This window comes from Anser anser (genome assembly GCF_964211835.1).
Source record: "Anser anser genome assembly, chromosome: 5".
Classification (NCBI taxonomy): domain Eukaryota; kingdom Metazoa; phylum Chordata; class Aves; order Anseriformes; family Anatidae; genus Anser; species Anser anser.
The window spans coordinates 13,330,583-13,346,143 of record NC_139725.1 but is presented as its reverse complement, the minus strand read 5'-3'; the positions used below and the strand labels follow the sequence as shown (position 1 = coordinate 13,346,143).

At 44.7% G+C, this 15,561-nt stretch overlaps 2 protein-coding genes across 3 annotated transcripts in view; one reads left to right on the top strand and one right to left on the bottom strand.

Annotated features, from left to right (window-relative positions):
• C1QTNF4 (C1q and TNF related 4) overlaps positions 1–4,276 on the top strand; it is a 49,670-nt gene extending 45,394 nt beyond the window's left edge. For both annotated transcript variants that reach the window (XM_083840512.1, XM_083840511.1), the window contains one exon: positions 2,753–4,276. In XM_083840512.1, the coding sequence (XP_083696638.1) occupies positions 2,758–3,861 (1,104 nt within the window). In that variant the 5' untranslated portion in view covers positions 2,753–2,757 and the 3' untranslated portion in view covers positions 3,862–4,276. The remainder of the gene's footprint in view (positions 1–2,752) is intronic.
• Positions 4,277–6,005: 1,729 nt separating this feature from the next.
• On the bottom strand, positions 6,006–15,454 carry FAM180B (family with sequence similarity 180 member B). Its single transcript, XM_083840521.1, has 3 exons — positions 9,610–15,454; positions 7,664–7,743; positions 6,006–7,370 (listed from the first exon to the last, which is right to left on the bottom strand). Exons 1-3 carry the CDS (start codon positions 9,674–9,676, stop codon positions 6,927–6,929), a joined length of 591 nt encoding a protein of 196 aa, XP_083696647.1. The 5' UTR covers positions 9,677–15,454; the 3' UTR covers positions 6,006–6,926.
• Positions 15,455–15,561: the final 107 nt, after the last annotated feature.

Sequence of the window (15,561 nt, the reverse complement as noted above, 5' to 3'; positions counted from 1 at the left end):
ACTTGCCGGCACGTTACTGGGAAGAGCTGATAAACAAGAGACTCTGCAGCAGCAGGGAGTCTTTGCAACTGTAACTGAGAGATCCAACCTTTGCAAAGCGACCATATTACAGAGAAACTAGCTTTGGGACAGAAACAAGGATAGCGGTCATATGAAGAAACACAAGGTCAGACTCACTGTAGAGTTTATTAAACTGTTTTGTCTTTTCGAGATTGGCCAGCGGTGTCCTGCCTATAGTATATTCCCCAACTTCCATATAGTGTGGCTAAAAACATGCATTCTTAATACTTTGCTGTCATTTTTTGCCTCAAGAGCATTCAGGAATGTCACAGTCAGCCTGCTTCTCCGTGTGGCCACACCATGGTGATCATTGGGATAACAACGGATGAGTATGAATCACAAACATCTAACAGCCTTTACAAGTTTGCCTTTAGGGACTGTTTTACTAAGCTGGAAGCTGAAATGAGCCTGCCGTGCTAGATGTAGCACTGTGCAGAAATAATTCTGCAGAACCAGAGGCTAAGCTCACAGTGTGACTGTTTGGCATTTAGTTCTTGGTGAGATGTTAGGGCCTATTAGTATTGTTTAAACTGCAGCAGTGGCCAAATGCAGTACAGACATGGGAAGAGAGAGAGTCTTCGCCCTGAGCTCACAAGCTAAAAGGCGAAGTGAGGAAAAATAAAAGACAGCATGGAAGCAGATACATGTCATTAGCTATGGCTTAATAGTTACATTAAAAATGCTTTCTTTAATTAATTTGCTGGATGAGAGACAGACAGGTGGTTAGTTCCTTGTAAGCGTCATGGGTAAGGTTAGTCGTTTTATCTCAGAAGGCAGTCAGTGTGGTTAGGCATGATCTACCTTTAATCAGTCTGAGCTGAACGTTCCCAGTCATGTCCTTCTTTGTCTTCCCAGCACTGTGTTCCAAGAAGACATGCTCCGTGATCTTCCCAGGAAGCAAAGTCAGGGGCTAATTGTCCAGCCAGCTTGTAGTTCCTCAGGTTATCTTTCTTGCCCTTTGTGAAGGCGGGTGCAACATTTGCCTTTCTCCAGTCACCAGGGATCTCCTTTCATCTCCATGAACACTCAGAGTGACCTCGATATATCAGTCATCTCTCTCAACACTCATCGGTGCAGCCCATGGGATCCCAAGGGTGTGTGGTATGCTCAGGAGTCAAAGCAGTCAAAGTTGGGCAAAGCGTTCTGAGTTCAGAGGCATGGAGGAAAATACTGAGATGCTTGTGAGGAGTGATCTAATGTAAAATTGGAACAAGGAGGGATATTTCTTTTTGTCTTTGTTAGTGTGTCCCTTTCAATAGTTAGGTGAGAATTTAATTTATTGCTGCCTTCAGAGCTATGAGAGTTGCATTTCAGATTTCAGTTTTATTCTCAAGTATGAGGGAGCAGGGACTGTGGGTCAAACTGAATTCTTGTTGGTTGGTTATTGCAGGTAACGCATCGTGCCAAAGCGGGATCCCATTACCTCCTCACAGTCTATGTGGATTCCATCTGCTTTACTTCTATTACTGTGTCATCCCCCATTTTTTTCAAATGTTTACCCCTTTATCATTTTTAATTCAGGATTTATTTTCACCCATCCCGCAATGAGTAGTGTGTTTTGCTCCTGTTCTGCCAGTCTGTGAATTCATTTTTTGCTGGCTGGCAAGGCACCAGTTCTAGGGTGACAGATGGGGCAGACTGCAAAGCAGGCAGTTGCTTCCCAGCCTGAATGATATTTTAATAAGCACAGAGACGTGACAGAGGGAGAAGCTTCTCACTGGAATGACTGGCAGTTTTGTTTTCAGCCTGAAAGCACTAATAGATGATTTTTGGCCTCAATCCAAAAAAAATTCAAAGAAAATAGAGGCAGAAAATCCCATTAGCTCCTAACTTATCTCTCTTTTTTAAGGGTCAGAGAAGTTTTTTTCTCTGTGGTCTATTCTCTAGATAGTGAGTTGTTTCCTTGTTTCTGGTGTTTTCAGTTCTCCCTCAGAGAAAACTCTCTCTCAGGGAGAGAGTTTAATTATCTTTTATTTTCCTTCTTTTTTTCCATTCTTTCCTTCTTTTTTTTTTCCATTCTTTCCTTCTTTTTTTCCATTTCATTCACTTTCTCCATTGTCTTCCTTCCTCCCTAAACAATCCTTCTTCCTCCAGTTTCTTTGCATTCCTCACAGCTCCACAGTGAAGTCTGTCTGAGTAATGGGGCCTACCAACTTACTTGGCTTCCAGTTTCTGCATCCTGTGAAACAGCTGCTGCAGTGCCAGGCAATGACATCTGCATGGGAATCTCGGGAGCATATGTCCTCTTCTCCCTGCCCTTCAGCTGGATCTCAGTTACATAATACAAGGCCTGTGTAGGGCTTTTTTTCATCCTTGGTCTTATGAATAAACCACTACAAAAGAGAGCTCTGGCAAAGCCCCAGAAAGCTCTGAGATCCCTCTGCAGTGTGAGCAGCACAGTGTTCTGCAGACAAACTATACGATAGCGAGGCTTTCAGAGAAGAAGATTCTTTTTTCTTCCTAGAAGTACGGGAAAAAAAAGTCCAGCTGTCACTGGGAAAATATCAAAATGGTGCTGGAATATGAACTGAGATACAGTCCCGTACACTGATCAGAGAATGCTGTGAGAACTTCTCAATATTTTGCATAGACTTTGATGTCTATTTAGCAAGATTCAGGTCTGGGTCTCAGCTGGAGTATGAGCTGGAAATTAATGGGATTCCTGCTAAAATGTGCTTCTTTTTCTTTTCAGATACAATGATGACTCTGAAGGTTCAGGTTCTGATTGGCTTCCTCTGGTGCATGATTTTAATGCACACAGATGGCTTCCCAGTAGACAGCAATACTGAATTTCGCTCTGCTTTCTCGGTGGCCCGAACCAGCAGCATGGAAGGGAGCTCTGAGATGGTCATAACCTTTGACAAAGTGTATGTGAACATTGGCAATGACTTTGATCCCAAGACTGGGTTGTTCCGGTGTCGGATTCCTGGAGCATACTACTTCTCCTTCACAGTTGGGAAATACCCAAAGAAAAACTTGTCTGTCATGCTGATGAGAAACAAGAATGAGGTGCAAGTGATTGTGTATGATGAACATCACCGCAAGGAACGGAAGGTAGCCAGCCAGAGTGCGATGCTGCAGCTTGACTATGGTGACACAGTCTGGCTGCGTTTACATGGAGACCCCAAGTATGCTCTTTACAGCAATGTGGGCCCCTATACAACTTTCAATGGCTACCTAATCTATCCAGACACTTCTGCCTTCTTCCAAAATGCTCTTAGCTCTCAAGAGCTGGGGCCTTCCCGTCACAATATTCAGCAGCTTCCAGGAGAGCAGAATGAAGCTTCCCAGCGACACATGTTGTCTGATCAGCCGAAGAGGGAGCAAGACCCTCGCTCTGCGTTCTCTGTTGCTCGCTCACAAAGTCTCCTGGGGACAGATGACAAGCAAACCCAGCATGAGCCGATCACATTTGACACGGAGTTTGTGAATATTGGGAAAGATTTCAATTCCTCCACTGGCATCTTCTCATGCCGCATACCTGGTGCATACTATTTCTCCTTCACCATTGGCAAAATGCCCTTTAAGACCATGTCAGTGAAACTTATGAAGAACCACAATGAGGTGCAGGCCATGATCTACGATGACAACCACTCCAAGAGGCGGGAGATGCAGAGCCAGAGTATCATGCTGCCTCTGCAATACGGGGACACCGTCTGGCTCTACAGCCATCAGCATGAAGGCTACGGTGCCTACAGCAACCATGGCAAGTACATCACCTTCACAGGCTTCCTGATCTATTCCGAGGCTCAGCCAAAGCGGCTCCCAGGTGCCAGCTCACTCCAAGGGTCAGAAAATTAAATGCAGATGTGAAAGGAGCGTAAGAAAAGCCAAGGTGCCATGAACTTGGGTATAGCTCCTCTTCGGATATCATCCTCTACTTTGAGCATGCTATCATGTGTCCAGTGCTTTCCTTATGCTGCACGCTTGTGCCTGACTGCAGGGCCATTGCTGTGTCTGTCATTCATCCATAGAAAGGTCTTTACAGGATGTATGTGTGTGTCCAGTGTTGGTGTTTGATTTAAGCATAAAGCATGAGGTAGTTTGGGGCAGGGGTGGGGCGATGTAGTGAATTGCCAAGGATCAGAGAAACACTGCAGTAATGCTACGGCAGATCCCTAGCATCCAGAAAGCAAAGGATGTGGTGACTTTCCTTGCATATCTGTTAAGGGAATAAATGTAATGAAATTGAATGTAATAAAAAATACAAAATATGTACAGTTTTCTCAGATTGGAATTTGTTGTTGGCTGTGAGACTTGGGTTCTTTTAACGGCCTGAGGTGCCAGTTCAGGAGGGAAAGGAGCATGGCGATTGTGTGAGCTGCGGTGTGGGTTACTGAGCAAGATAGTTACTGGGGCTGTGCACACACTTTTCTCTTGTGTGTGTGTGAAGTGTTGGTGCCTCTTATGACTTTATTGCAAGTTCCATAATATTTTTCGCTTTTCTTAATCTGAACTTCCTGAGGTCAAGAAGAACATGCAAGACAAGCGTTTAAGAATCTCAGCTTCCTTTTAATGAAAATAATGCATTTGGGGAAAAAAAAAAAAAAAAAAGAAAAAAAAAGAAAAAAAAAGCATGCTTCTAGCCTACTAGGATAGTAGGGGCTAGAAGGATGAAGGCTCAAAGCTACGAATGGACCAACCTCTGAAAGCTCAGGAGCAAGGTAAGTAAAGTGTTTTTAAATCTAGTATTCGAGTCACGATTTTGAAGTGAGTAGTATCATGCCATGCAGTGGCAGTAGTTTCCCCACAGATGAGCTCCTTGAATACAAGGCTATGGATAACCTCTATGCCACATTGCTAACCTAGCACAGAAGGGATCAAAGGGACCACCAAGTGACAGGTTCTGCCTGTGTTCCTGTGGGTTGCAGGCTGCGCTCCGTCAAGCCGTGGTGCTGCTGCAGTGGGACTGCTGCGGCTGTAGAGGGCACTGGTGTGTTCCTACAGGGCAGCCGAGACGGGCAGCAGGACCCCAGAGTCGGGTTTTAGGAAGCTGGAGGCTTCATTGCAGTGTGGTTGGTGCTGTTTCCGTTGAGCTAGATGCTCAGCTAAACCCTGGTTTGCCTCCCAAAATACGTAAACTGCCAAAGTGCACCATCTTGAGCATGCACGGAACTTTGTGATATCACTGGGATGCAATTTAGAGTCTGCTTTACAGATAGAAAAGCCCTCAAACAGACCCTAACAAAATCCTGAATTCAAAAGAATGCCTTTGTATCTGAGTAACCAAGCCAACTCCCTCGATGTTTATCCAGACATTTATGTAGCTCAGACTGTATATTCTCCAGCAAGGCAATATTTTCAGGCACTAGTGACATCCCAGCTCAGCCTTTTAATGATGTTCTGTGCTCAAACTGGATGTATTTGCAGCCACTCCCTAACTCCATCACTCCGTATGTATACTAGACATTAAAGACTGAAGACTGAGGAAAAGGATGAAGGGTAGAGATTAGAAGTATATTTAAAAAAAAAATCAGGGCTGGAAGAACATGGTGGGACACTAGCTTACTAGAAGTTGTTTCAAATGACATGCTAATCTTGATCCCTACATCCTTTGGGGAAAAAAAAAAAAAAAAAAAAAAAAGCTTTATGAACTGCATAAATCTGTCCTGCAGTGTCCTTTTGTAGCCCTAACCTTACCTCTAAACCCATTCTCTGTGGCATCTTGCTTCCAGGCTTCTTATTCCTGCCTCACCATTTTGCCTCTCCATCTGTTGGGCAGCAGTGGCTTGGAGGAAAACAAAGTAGGTCAAAAGCTAGCAGTTCCCACTTTGAACGTCACATACCTCCTTTTTCAGCATGGAAAATTAAGTGTATATTGATAGAAAAAGAATTTCAGATCCCACCATCTAAGCACACACAATGAATTTTCGAAATTAATATAGCTAGAATGGCAGCAGAAAGCCCAGTAGAAACAAAAACATCAACAAATCAAAATCCTCCTGTACAGGTAATTATATTTATTTAATTCCATACAGCAGCATGTAAGACAGAAAAAAAGGTTAAAGATCTACTTCTACAAAATAATTATATTTCTGATTTTAAGAACAGAGATTGTGTATTTGTTATGTTTGTCTTTAAAGTGCCATAGTTGTATGAAAAAAAAAAAACTTCAGAAGAGGTAAAATCTGCTGAAGAAATAACTAGGTCACGATCCTTAGGAATTTAAATGAGATGTACGGAAGTGTATTCCAAACGAATAGCTGACACAAAGCAGTATACATACGTAAATACAATACGTGAATACTAGGAAGCTTCATGGGATACATACATTTTCAGGTTGGTCTTTAATGAACACGTGAGGTGGGAAATAACTGTGGACACATCAAATGTGATGCTGCATAACCAGAAAGCTGAAATTAAATACACCACCTCTATTGTGAAACACAGCAGTATCTGCTTCGCTGATTACTGGAGAGGAGAAACGAGACTGCATTTGGCTGAAACCACAGAAGGAATATGAGGCTGAACTGAATTATTCAAGATGAATTCAACTAGGACACCAGTGTAACATCCTGGAAAAAAGCTGCCAGGACATCTCCCTAGAAAGCATCAGTGATCAAGACAGATAACACATCTAAATAGCACTGCCCACTTCAGCTCAGCCCACTTAAAAAAAAAAAAAAAAAAAAAACGAGAGAGAAAAGGGCGAGATGCACTTTTTAGTTTTGTCCTGGTTCATATAAAAATTAAAAAACTGTGTATAAATCCTTAGAGGGTTGCCAGCACAATGCAGAAAGCAGTACAAAAAAGTGTGGCATATTTTTCTACAAAGTCCTGAATACTGAGGAAAGATTGCCAGCGTTCTAAACAAACAAGGACGCAGCTGAAGTCAGATGTGTCCTTTCCCATGGCACTTTCCCTTTTTAAGTGTCTCTCTTGGTCCTGGCCAGGTTAGAATGATAGAACTGTTTCAGCGATGCTAAATGTGAAGGTTTCTCCTTCCAGCGCCAGGAAGCCATAAGGAGAGTGGAATTTGCAGGGCAGAGCCCCTTGCACAGATCACGAAAGATTTCATCAACTAGCTGGGAGAAAAAATGGATCCAGAGATTTTTATCCAGACCCTGAATGGAGCGAATCTGATAGGCACAGTAAACACTGGTGAAAATCAGACGGTCATACTCTCCTGGAGGCAAAGGGGCATCGGTCAGTGAATAATATCTCAGTAGCTGCTCGATCTCCATCGGTGTTTTGGGAACTTCATTCTCTAAGATCTGCATGAACCGCCGCGCTGGGCGCAGGGAGGCCAGCTCTTCATCCCACAGCCGGATGGTCCCATTGGCCTCGATGTCCAGCCTCCCCCAGAGCATCTGGAAGAGAAGAGCAGCACGAGCATTTCAAAGCCGCCTGCTCGATGTCTGTCTCTGCCGGCCCCACGCCCCTGCTCTGCCTGGCCCAGAGCCTCGGCTTCCCCGCAGGGCCCTGTCCAGCCTCCCACCCTGCCTCTCCCACTGCCAGCCCGCCCCGCTGAGGCATCTTCCAGGAGTTCCCGAAATACGGCGGCGATGAGAAGAAGCAGAACAGGTGAGTTTTTACGTGCAAGCAGGTGGGAGCGCAGGTGCTAACAGTGCCTCTGCCCAGAGGCCCCCAACGCCCCGGAGACCTCTAATATGACGTCGGCGTCCTCTGGGCTGCGACGGGGTGTGTTGGTGCTGGCACCATCCCTGCTGCGAGGATGTTCATCTGGAAGACATCAGGCAGAGTGTGACACCACAAGATCATGGCCCTTCCCATTTGTTTCTGTCATTTGCTTGTCGATAAAGCCTTTGGTATTTCTGAGCTGTCACTCACGGCTTGCCAAATATGACAGATGCTGATCACAAGATTTCAATGAGCAAAACAAGCTTCACAAGAGAAGCAGAAGTGGTTAAGGGAGGCAAGTATGAATTTTGGGTATGATGACCCCAAATCCTGCCAGCACAGAGCTATAGCATGTGGCAGCAAAGGCATTTGTCTTGGAAGGCTGCAAGGAAACCTCTCACGCTGCGGGTGGGTGCAGCAGGAATTTGAGCAGATGGGTTTTGACAACAAGTTGCTTTGTAGCTTTTGCTAGGAGAAAGAAATGCTGCCCAATGGAAAGACGGTGCCAGCAGGCTCCTAGAACTTTTGGTGGAAATGTTACTTGGTGCTCACCCTGTTTTTGTACTTGTTCCCTGAGCATCTGCCAATGGCAGATGCAGATTATGAGGCTAACACGGTCAAATCCATGGCTGTTCTCATGTCCAGCTAATTTCTTGCCAGGCCACCTAACCTCATTTAAACTGGGAAAAAATGAATACTAGGCCAGAAGGATTAATGTGAGAGTCACATTAATCCCAATAATCCTTTATTTTTTGTTTACTAATTCTTCTAATACTTTAACTTTCTTTTTCCCTTATTTTTCTTTTTTGTGGAAAAAAAAAAAAAGGAGACGTATGTATCCTCAGTCCAGGACTGTAAGAGGGATGCTGCAACCCCTCCCTTCTTCATGTTGATCAGCATAGTCATGAGCCAAGACCCTCTTCTGTGGGTCCTCTGGGTCAGGAAAGATGAAATGCAAAAGCCGCTACAAAATAGTAAGCTCTCTGACACTTCTCATTATTATTTTTATTTTTATACGGATAAAGCTTTTCTATATTAAAAAAGAGAGAGAATATACATTGAATACTCTAGAGTTAAGGTCAGCAGGTGCTTAGATAAAGTAGAAAAATGATTTAATACTGTATGTGTGTGATGACTGCTACCAAACGCCACTTCCAACTTTCCATTCTTGATTAAAGCTTTTCAGGGAGATAGATGTACAAGCTGCCTGAAGATCTGCTGTCCCCTCAGACTGAGCTTTGTTTCTCTGCACAGCTGCAGGATCCCTAATGTAAGCCAGCTGGGGCTTTGGAATGTGAGCTGGGCTGTAGCTGCTTTTTCCTCTTCCTCCATGACTGTGCCAGCAAAGCTTTTACACCATCCGAAAATTTCTTTCCTGGGCTCCTCCTCTCAGCTAACTGATCCACAAAGTTCACAGATACCTCTAATGAAAGACATCTGCCTGGCTTGCAAAGTCAGTCAATTTGTTGAATAACCACCAAACTGCTGTTATTTATAACCATCTTAAACATTTACGCAGCGTTAGATTTTGAAGTACAGTAAAACAAAAATCAACCAAAGCATAACAAATAATGTATTGAAATAATGTATTGAAATAATAACATAAATGTAATCTGGAGATGGGAAAAATACTCCCTTATTTACTTTATCATTCAACAGTTGTTCTTTTCCCCAAAAAGCACCCAGAAACCCCCCCACGTTATTGCAGGAGCAGACTTTTTCAGCACAGACCCCCTCTCCTCCTGCCACCAGAAGCAGCAGCAGGTCTCCATCCTGCAGGTAGGCGCAAGCATCTCCCTCTGGGCACAAAGCCCAGCTGGGACTCCAGCTACCACGCTCTCCTGCGTCAGCACAGCTAGCAGATGCGTTTGAGTGTATCTGAAGAAGCAGGCAAAGCGTAGCACCACGGGAATTGCACAAACATTTGCCAAGCCAAGGAGCTGCCCCACGAACAGGTGCACTTCCTACCTGTCAGCCTCTGGGATCCAGCGAACACACACAGCACCAGCCAGGTGTTGAGCTGCACCTGGGCCATAGTGGCCGTGCCCAGTAGTGGTTCACATCCCCTCCACGGACAGCGCCGGGTGTAAAGTGAGAGCTGTTTGCTGCAGTGTCTTTCTTGGCTGCTTCTGATCCCAGCAGCCTCTGCTGGAACCGATCTGCCTTTCTGTGTTTATGGTTGCAGTCCCGGGAAGGGTTTTGCAGTTGAACTTGCTGACCCAAGAGGCTATTTTCCATCATATTTTGGAAAGTTGGAAGACTTTGTTGTGAAGTTTTTGGCAATATTATTGAAGGTTCTCTTCCAAAGACTGACTTTCCACTGCAATTTATTATACAGAGCTATTAGTTGCAAGAAATTTTACTACACATGATTGCCTCTGAGGAATAGGGGAACCTCTTGGTCCCTTCCTCCTCTGCACAGTGCCTCTGTCCCATCTCTGTGACCCTTCAGTTTTCCCTTTTACTGAGTTTGAAAGTTTGAAAATGATCCAGAAATGTGACAAACAGATAAGGCCACAGTCTGGGCAGATTCATGGCAGGGCAATAGCAGCCAAAATATACAAGCATGCAGACTAAATGTTACTTGTTCAGCTCTGTAGCAAACCTTTGAGAAGGAATACTCAGTGTAATGACCTAGCAAACTGCAAGGATCAGAGCCAGTCAGGCTTTAGCACCTCATCATCCTCTCTTGTGACTTATGGGTTACAATGAGCAAGGTCCGCCTTAGGTGTTGTGAATTACACAGAGGAAACTTCATCTGATTCCCTTCACAGCAGGTATCTGTGTTGTACACATCCTTGCACTTTCATTAGTGCCTAACCCTCACTTGAGACACTGTGTATTTCTCCTCTGAACGGCGCAGTATTGTTGCAGGTTCACCAACAGGTTCTTGGATGTGAGGGTCATACAAATCAGTAATAAATATAAATAAGCAGTAATGTCATCTCCCTCAAGCTAAAGGTGTTCTCTGGGGAAAAAAGTCTGCCTAGAAAAGACAGGAGGAGCTGATGTGCATACCCTCCTGAGTAAGTTAGAGGCTGTCGGTTTGTGGTGACTTTGGTCACCAGCTATTTTATGGGATGATGTTCCAGTTAATAAGCTGTCAGTGTGCAAGCCAGCCATTCTTCTGCAACTTCCAGGATCTGCAGCTATGCCTGGCAATATGTGCTCACAGCAGCTATCAAAAGTGGCACAGATTTATTAAGGAAGGAAGAGCCCTCAATACCTGGAGCCATTTTTCCCCTCTGTTTGGATCAAAATAAGACCTGTATCTGTCATAGCCTTGGCTATCTTACAGTCAGATGACACTTCTTTCAGTTTTCATTATTTTCTGCTGCTTCTGCTTCAGCTGCATCCCTTTCTTCTGAGATATCTTTTATTAAACTCTAAATAATATGCCACTCAAGAGGCAGACTCGGATGACCCATCTGCGCAGTGAGATTGATGTGCCTTCTGCTTCGTGCCAGTCCTTTAAAATCTGCAGTGCACACCAGTGTACACATGACTCTGTCTAGAAGTTACTTTAAAAAACAACAAAAACCCGCATCTTGTTGGTCATGAAATAGCCTCTCTAGTATGCATCTGGGGGGCGGGGGCTGTAGTACATGACAAAAGAGTCATCCAGGATTTTGGCAAACATCTGCAAAGGTTGACTTTGTCGATAGGAGTATTTCCTAGGAACAGCGTGCGGCTGAAGGTCTAGAAGAGGATACCCATTTGGTGGGAGGGAGAAGAGAGGAGGCTCACGGGCTGTGCTTAGGTGACTGATACAATGGCAGGTAGGAGGCAAGCACAGGTGGTAGACGCTGCCTTGAGCTGGGGAAACTTTGCACAACTGCCTCACTATCGCAGAGAAAGGCAGTTGCAGAGCACTGATAAATGTACACTTTAGCTCTTTGTAAACCAGCAGTGGTTATACGGGACGTGCACAGAAGCAAGTGAGTTTGTAACAGCTGCACACAGTCCCTGCCCGTGCGATTGCAATGTTAGGTGGTGCACCTGCTCCTCCTGAGGGATTTTGTCCTTGCCAGGTATTCACAGCTGAGTGTGCACAACCCTGCCGCTCCACGCTCCCTCTGGTCATGCCATCTGTCGTAGGCGCAGTTTCAGCGAGTCACATCAAGCCAGGTTTCTGCAGGGTCACCCTGGCTGCTTGTGGCATTTCCACCAGGACTTCCTGAATCAGGAAGATGAGAAAGGGGAACAAGATACGCAGAACCAAAATCTGTAGAAGCTGGTTGGAGGTTGATCCAAAATTTGTTCCAAGTAGCAGAAGCTTTGCCCGTCACAGGGTAATGGTGCAACGGAGTGAGGAACTATCAAAGGAAGAGACAAGTGAGGTAGCAGCCACTGTAACCCAGTTTGCCAAAGTCACAAGAGGCAGGATCTGCTGGGAAGAATTCCTCTGGTTCTTACATTATAGACCCCCACAGACCCTTGAACCTTGTTTATTGGCATTTTTAGTGCCTCCGTTGACCATTATGTTTTTTGTTCAGGCCTTTTATTTTGCACCTTGCATGGGTCTTTCTGATTTTTCAGTTGTAAACGTACCCGTAGATAGCAGTGTTTGTACAGGTGAAGCTAGCCGGCCTGTCAGCACTGTGAATTTCTGCTGCTTCCTTTTCCCATTACAGATTACATCGGTATGCTGGGACAGGCACCTTGCCACGGGGACCTACACAGGCTGTGCTTAGATATGTAAGAGGCTTAAGGCAGCATCAGAAGTCACAAGGTGTGGATAATGCAGCACCAGAAGAGCCTCTTTGGAAGAGATGTTTCTTTGAGATGGGACTGCAGAGATTGGCAGCATCTTCATCAAAGGGAAATTCTGCTTGAAAATTGAAAAAACCTCTTGCTTCAAATGTCTCACTCATAACTTGGGGAGACCTCAGTCCCCTACCTAGGCCTGTCTAGCACGTCTTCAGGGGAGGAGGATGAGGAGATAAAGAAGGGTAAGAGAACAGGAGAAGAAAAACTCATGGCTCATGGGAAAGGTGATGTTTAAATCACAGGAGAGGAAGAAGAAATAAAAGCTTGAGGGAAGTAGGAGTAAAGTACTGTCCATTATCAGATGGGGCCTCCACAATTCTATCCTTTACAGATATGGTGCTGCTGGTCCTTAAGGAAATGGTCTCCTTGTCTTTTTCTTCTAGTCTGTGAACCACATCCAGCTGCTTGAAGCAATAATGGGCTGTGTAACAGTGAAAGGGAGGGCACCACCCCACGGCACAAAAGAGTGGGATGGGGCCTCTCACAACTCAGGGAAGATGTAATGGGATGCAGGTTATATGACTGTCATCTAGCCTCTCCTTCAGTACTCCTGTAACATCTGCTCTGCAGGAGTTCAAGGCCCAGCTGAAATCCCCATCTGGATCTTGACTGGAGATCAGTCATCAGGGCCCATACAGATGGTGTGGCTGTGATGCAGCCGGATACCCTAACACCATCAATAGCCACATCCCCAGGGACAAGAGGTTGCTTGCCCAGCTGTGGGGAGGAAAGCCAGAGTGCTGGAAAACACCAGCAAAACATACTCAGCTGGGGAAGCTCAACACGGTGACTGTGAATCATCGCTTAAAGTCTAGTTATTCAACTCTGCGGTATCGGAAAACACGTCTCCTGAATAGGGCATCTGTAAGTCAGCTACCACAGATATGTATCTCATCCAGCATCCTACTACATTTGGGAAATCCAATGCAGGCAAACAAGCTGACAGCCTCATGGAGGCTGGCAGCGTGGACCAGGCAGTGACAGAGATTTGGAAGATAACTTTGTGCTTGACCAAGCTGAAAACAGCTTTGCCCACCATGAAGTAAATGCCCACCGGCCACAAGGACCTCAGGGCAAGCAGGCTTGTGTGTAAGGATAGTCCCTGGGGCTCAGGAGCAGTGGAGGGGGTGTGCCAACACTGGCAGTACTTTGTGAAGCTATGTAACCTCCATCTCAGGCATCCAGGCACCACGTGCCTGGGTGACTAAACTGCACTCTTCACAAGTCCCATCCAAGACTTCTCTAATGAGAAGACATTTGGGTCCATTAGCAATTATTCCACTTATTAAAGACCCGCTGGAGCCAATGCCTGTCCCCACGGGGCTGGCTGTTTTGGCTCCGGTACACCCATTCTTTCACAAAACTTGCATTTTATCTGACTTGACAGAGCACTGTGTCTAACCTTTCATGATGCTATGTCAATCAATTTCTCCTGCTATACAAACATTATGTTTAAATTGTGTTTTCCTTCTGTTCCAGCCACCATCAGTCTTCTAACTTACCACACTGGGAAATACATATTTTTATTATACATGGACCATGAGTCCTGGCATGGTGCCTCATGCACCCTGGGATGGGTGAGGGAGAATGCAGGGTGGGGGGCAATGTGCTCGATAAAGAGTTTTCACAGTAACAGAAGTGGTGCCACAAACTTTTCGGTCTTGTGCAAAGGGCATTCGCATGCAAGAAGAGCCTGTGCAACAGAAAACAGAACCAGCTGTGGAACATGTTGTGGGAATGACTAAAAGTACATTTCCTATTTAATCAATTAAATTAATAGCTGACCCTAAGGGGAGCTAGGAATCATTTAGAACCCCAAACTTCTACTGATTTCTTGTGTTCCTTTCTCCTTTCTTCCTCCCACAAGAGTTGTACTTTTTAAGGAAAGTGGCAAATGCTATCAGTTTTAACTAGAGAACGCTGTTCTGAGTCACATCCCAAACATGGCCATAGCAGCCTGAAACAAATTAAGGGAAAAAAAAAAAGAATTTAAGTCCATGCTTACAAGTCTAGGGTGAAAACAAACATGAAGCCTGATTCTTACCATACGGTTCAGCTCTTTATTCTTGCAAACAGATCAGATTCTAGTCACAATGATTAACTGTCCTTTTTTTTTTTCCCTTAACTGAATTTATTATTGTTCTATCTCTTCCTCTATCCCATACTCTGACCACCCCAGATTCTTTTTATTTAGTGATCTTACAATTTAAAAAGCCTTAAGTAGCACTGGGATGATTCAGGTAGTCTCTACAAACTCTTCTGAATTATTTTGTAAATTTTCTTATACAACTGTTTTCAGATTTTAATGAGGTCAGTCAGCTTTCTGATGCAGAACTGTGTTATGCATTTTTTGGACTAAGAACAAGGGACATTATTAATTGATGACTGCTGTAATGTAATCTCATTCAAACAGCTGGTGGGTGGACTGAAACTACAATATTTCTCCATTTTTTTTGGAGAGAGATGAGATTTTCCACAAGAGCAAAGATAGTGGTAATGCTATTATCTCATAGAGCTCAGATTAACTGGAATAGTGACAAAAAGGCATACTCTTCTCTACGGCACAAGGGAGGGGAGAGGAAAGGAGATATTTTTGACTGCAGGAAAAAGCAGTCTGAAGAAGTTGGAGAAACTAAAGACTGCTAAATCGTGAAGAAAAAGCTGGCACGAAGGAGTAGCATGTAAGAGGTTACCTGCAACTCCTTCTGCCAGCAGAACAGACAGACCTAACTCCCAAAGGAACAACGCAGACATTTCCACAATCGATTTGGTGTGGATCCAGATACTTCTTGTGTTGTTCTACTAACAGCTGTTTTAGAACCATTTACAAAAGCTACGTGCGTTTTGCTACATTATGATAATCTTCCCATCTTGGAGCTGAGATACTGCTCTCCCATTACTTAAGCTGCACAGCTGTTTCAGAAGTCGCCTGGAGTTTGCACTAGTGAGTGCTCAGGCTATGACTTATGTCTACAGGGGCAGCTAGCAGAAGCCGTGTATCTACAGCATCTCAGCCATAGGGAATGCCTGGACTCCATTCAATTTCCAAGCCAAAAAGACAAATCCAGTGTCTTACAGTTCAAAACAGTAGATAAACACCTACCAGTTGGACTATCAGGACTGCAAATTAGCATCCCTCATCTTTTGCTT

What these genes read in the sequence shown, in the direction of transcription:
- FAM180B (XM_083840521.1), bottom strand. Translation starts at nt 9,676, where the DNA reads ATGGCCCAGGTGCAGCTCAACACCTGGCTGGTGCTGTGTGTGTTCGCT. An exon ending in TGGATCCCAGAGGCTGACAG is followed by an intron (nt 7,744 to 9,609) that starts GTAGGAAGTGCA and finishes GATGTCTTCCAG; the next exon opens with ATGAACATCCTCGCAGCAGG. An exon ending in ACGCCGACGTCATATTAGAG is followed by an intron (nt 7,371 to 7,663) that starts GTCTCCGGGGCG and finishes CTTCTCTTCCAG; the next exon opens with ATGCTCTGGGGGAGGCTGGA.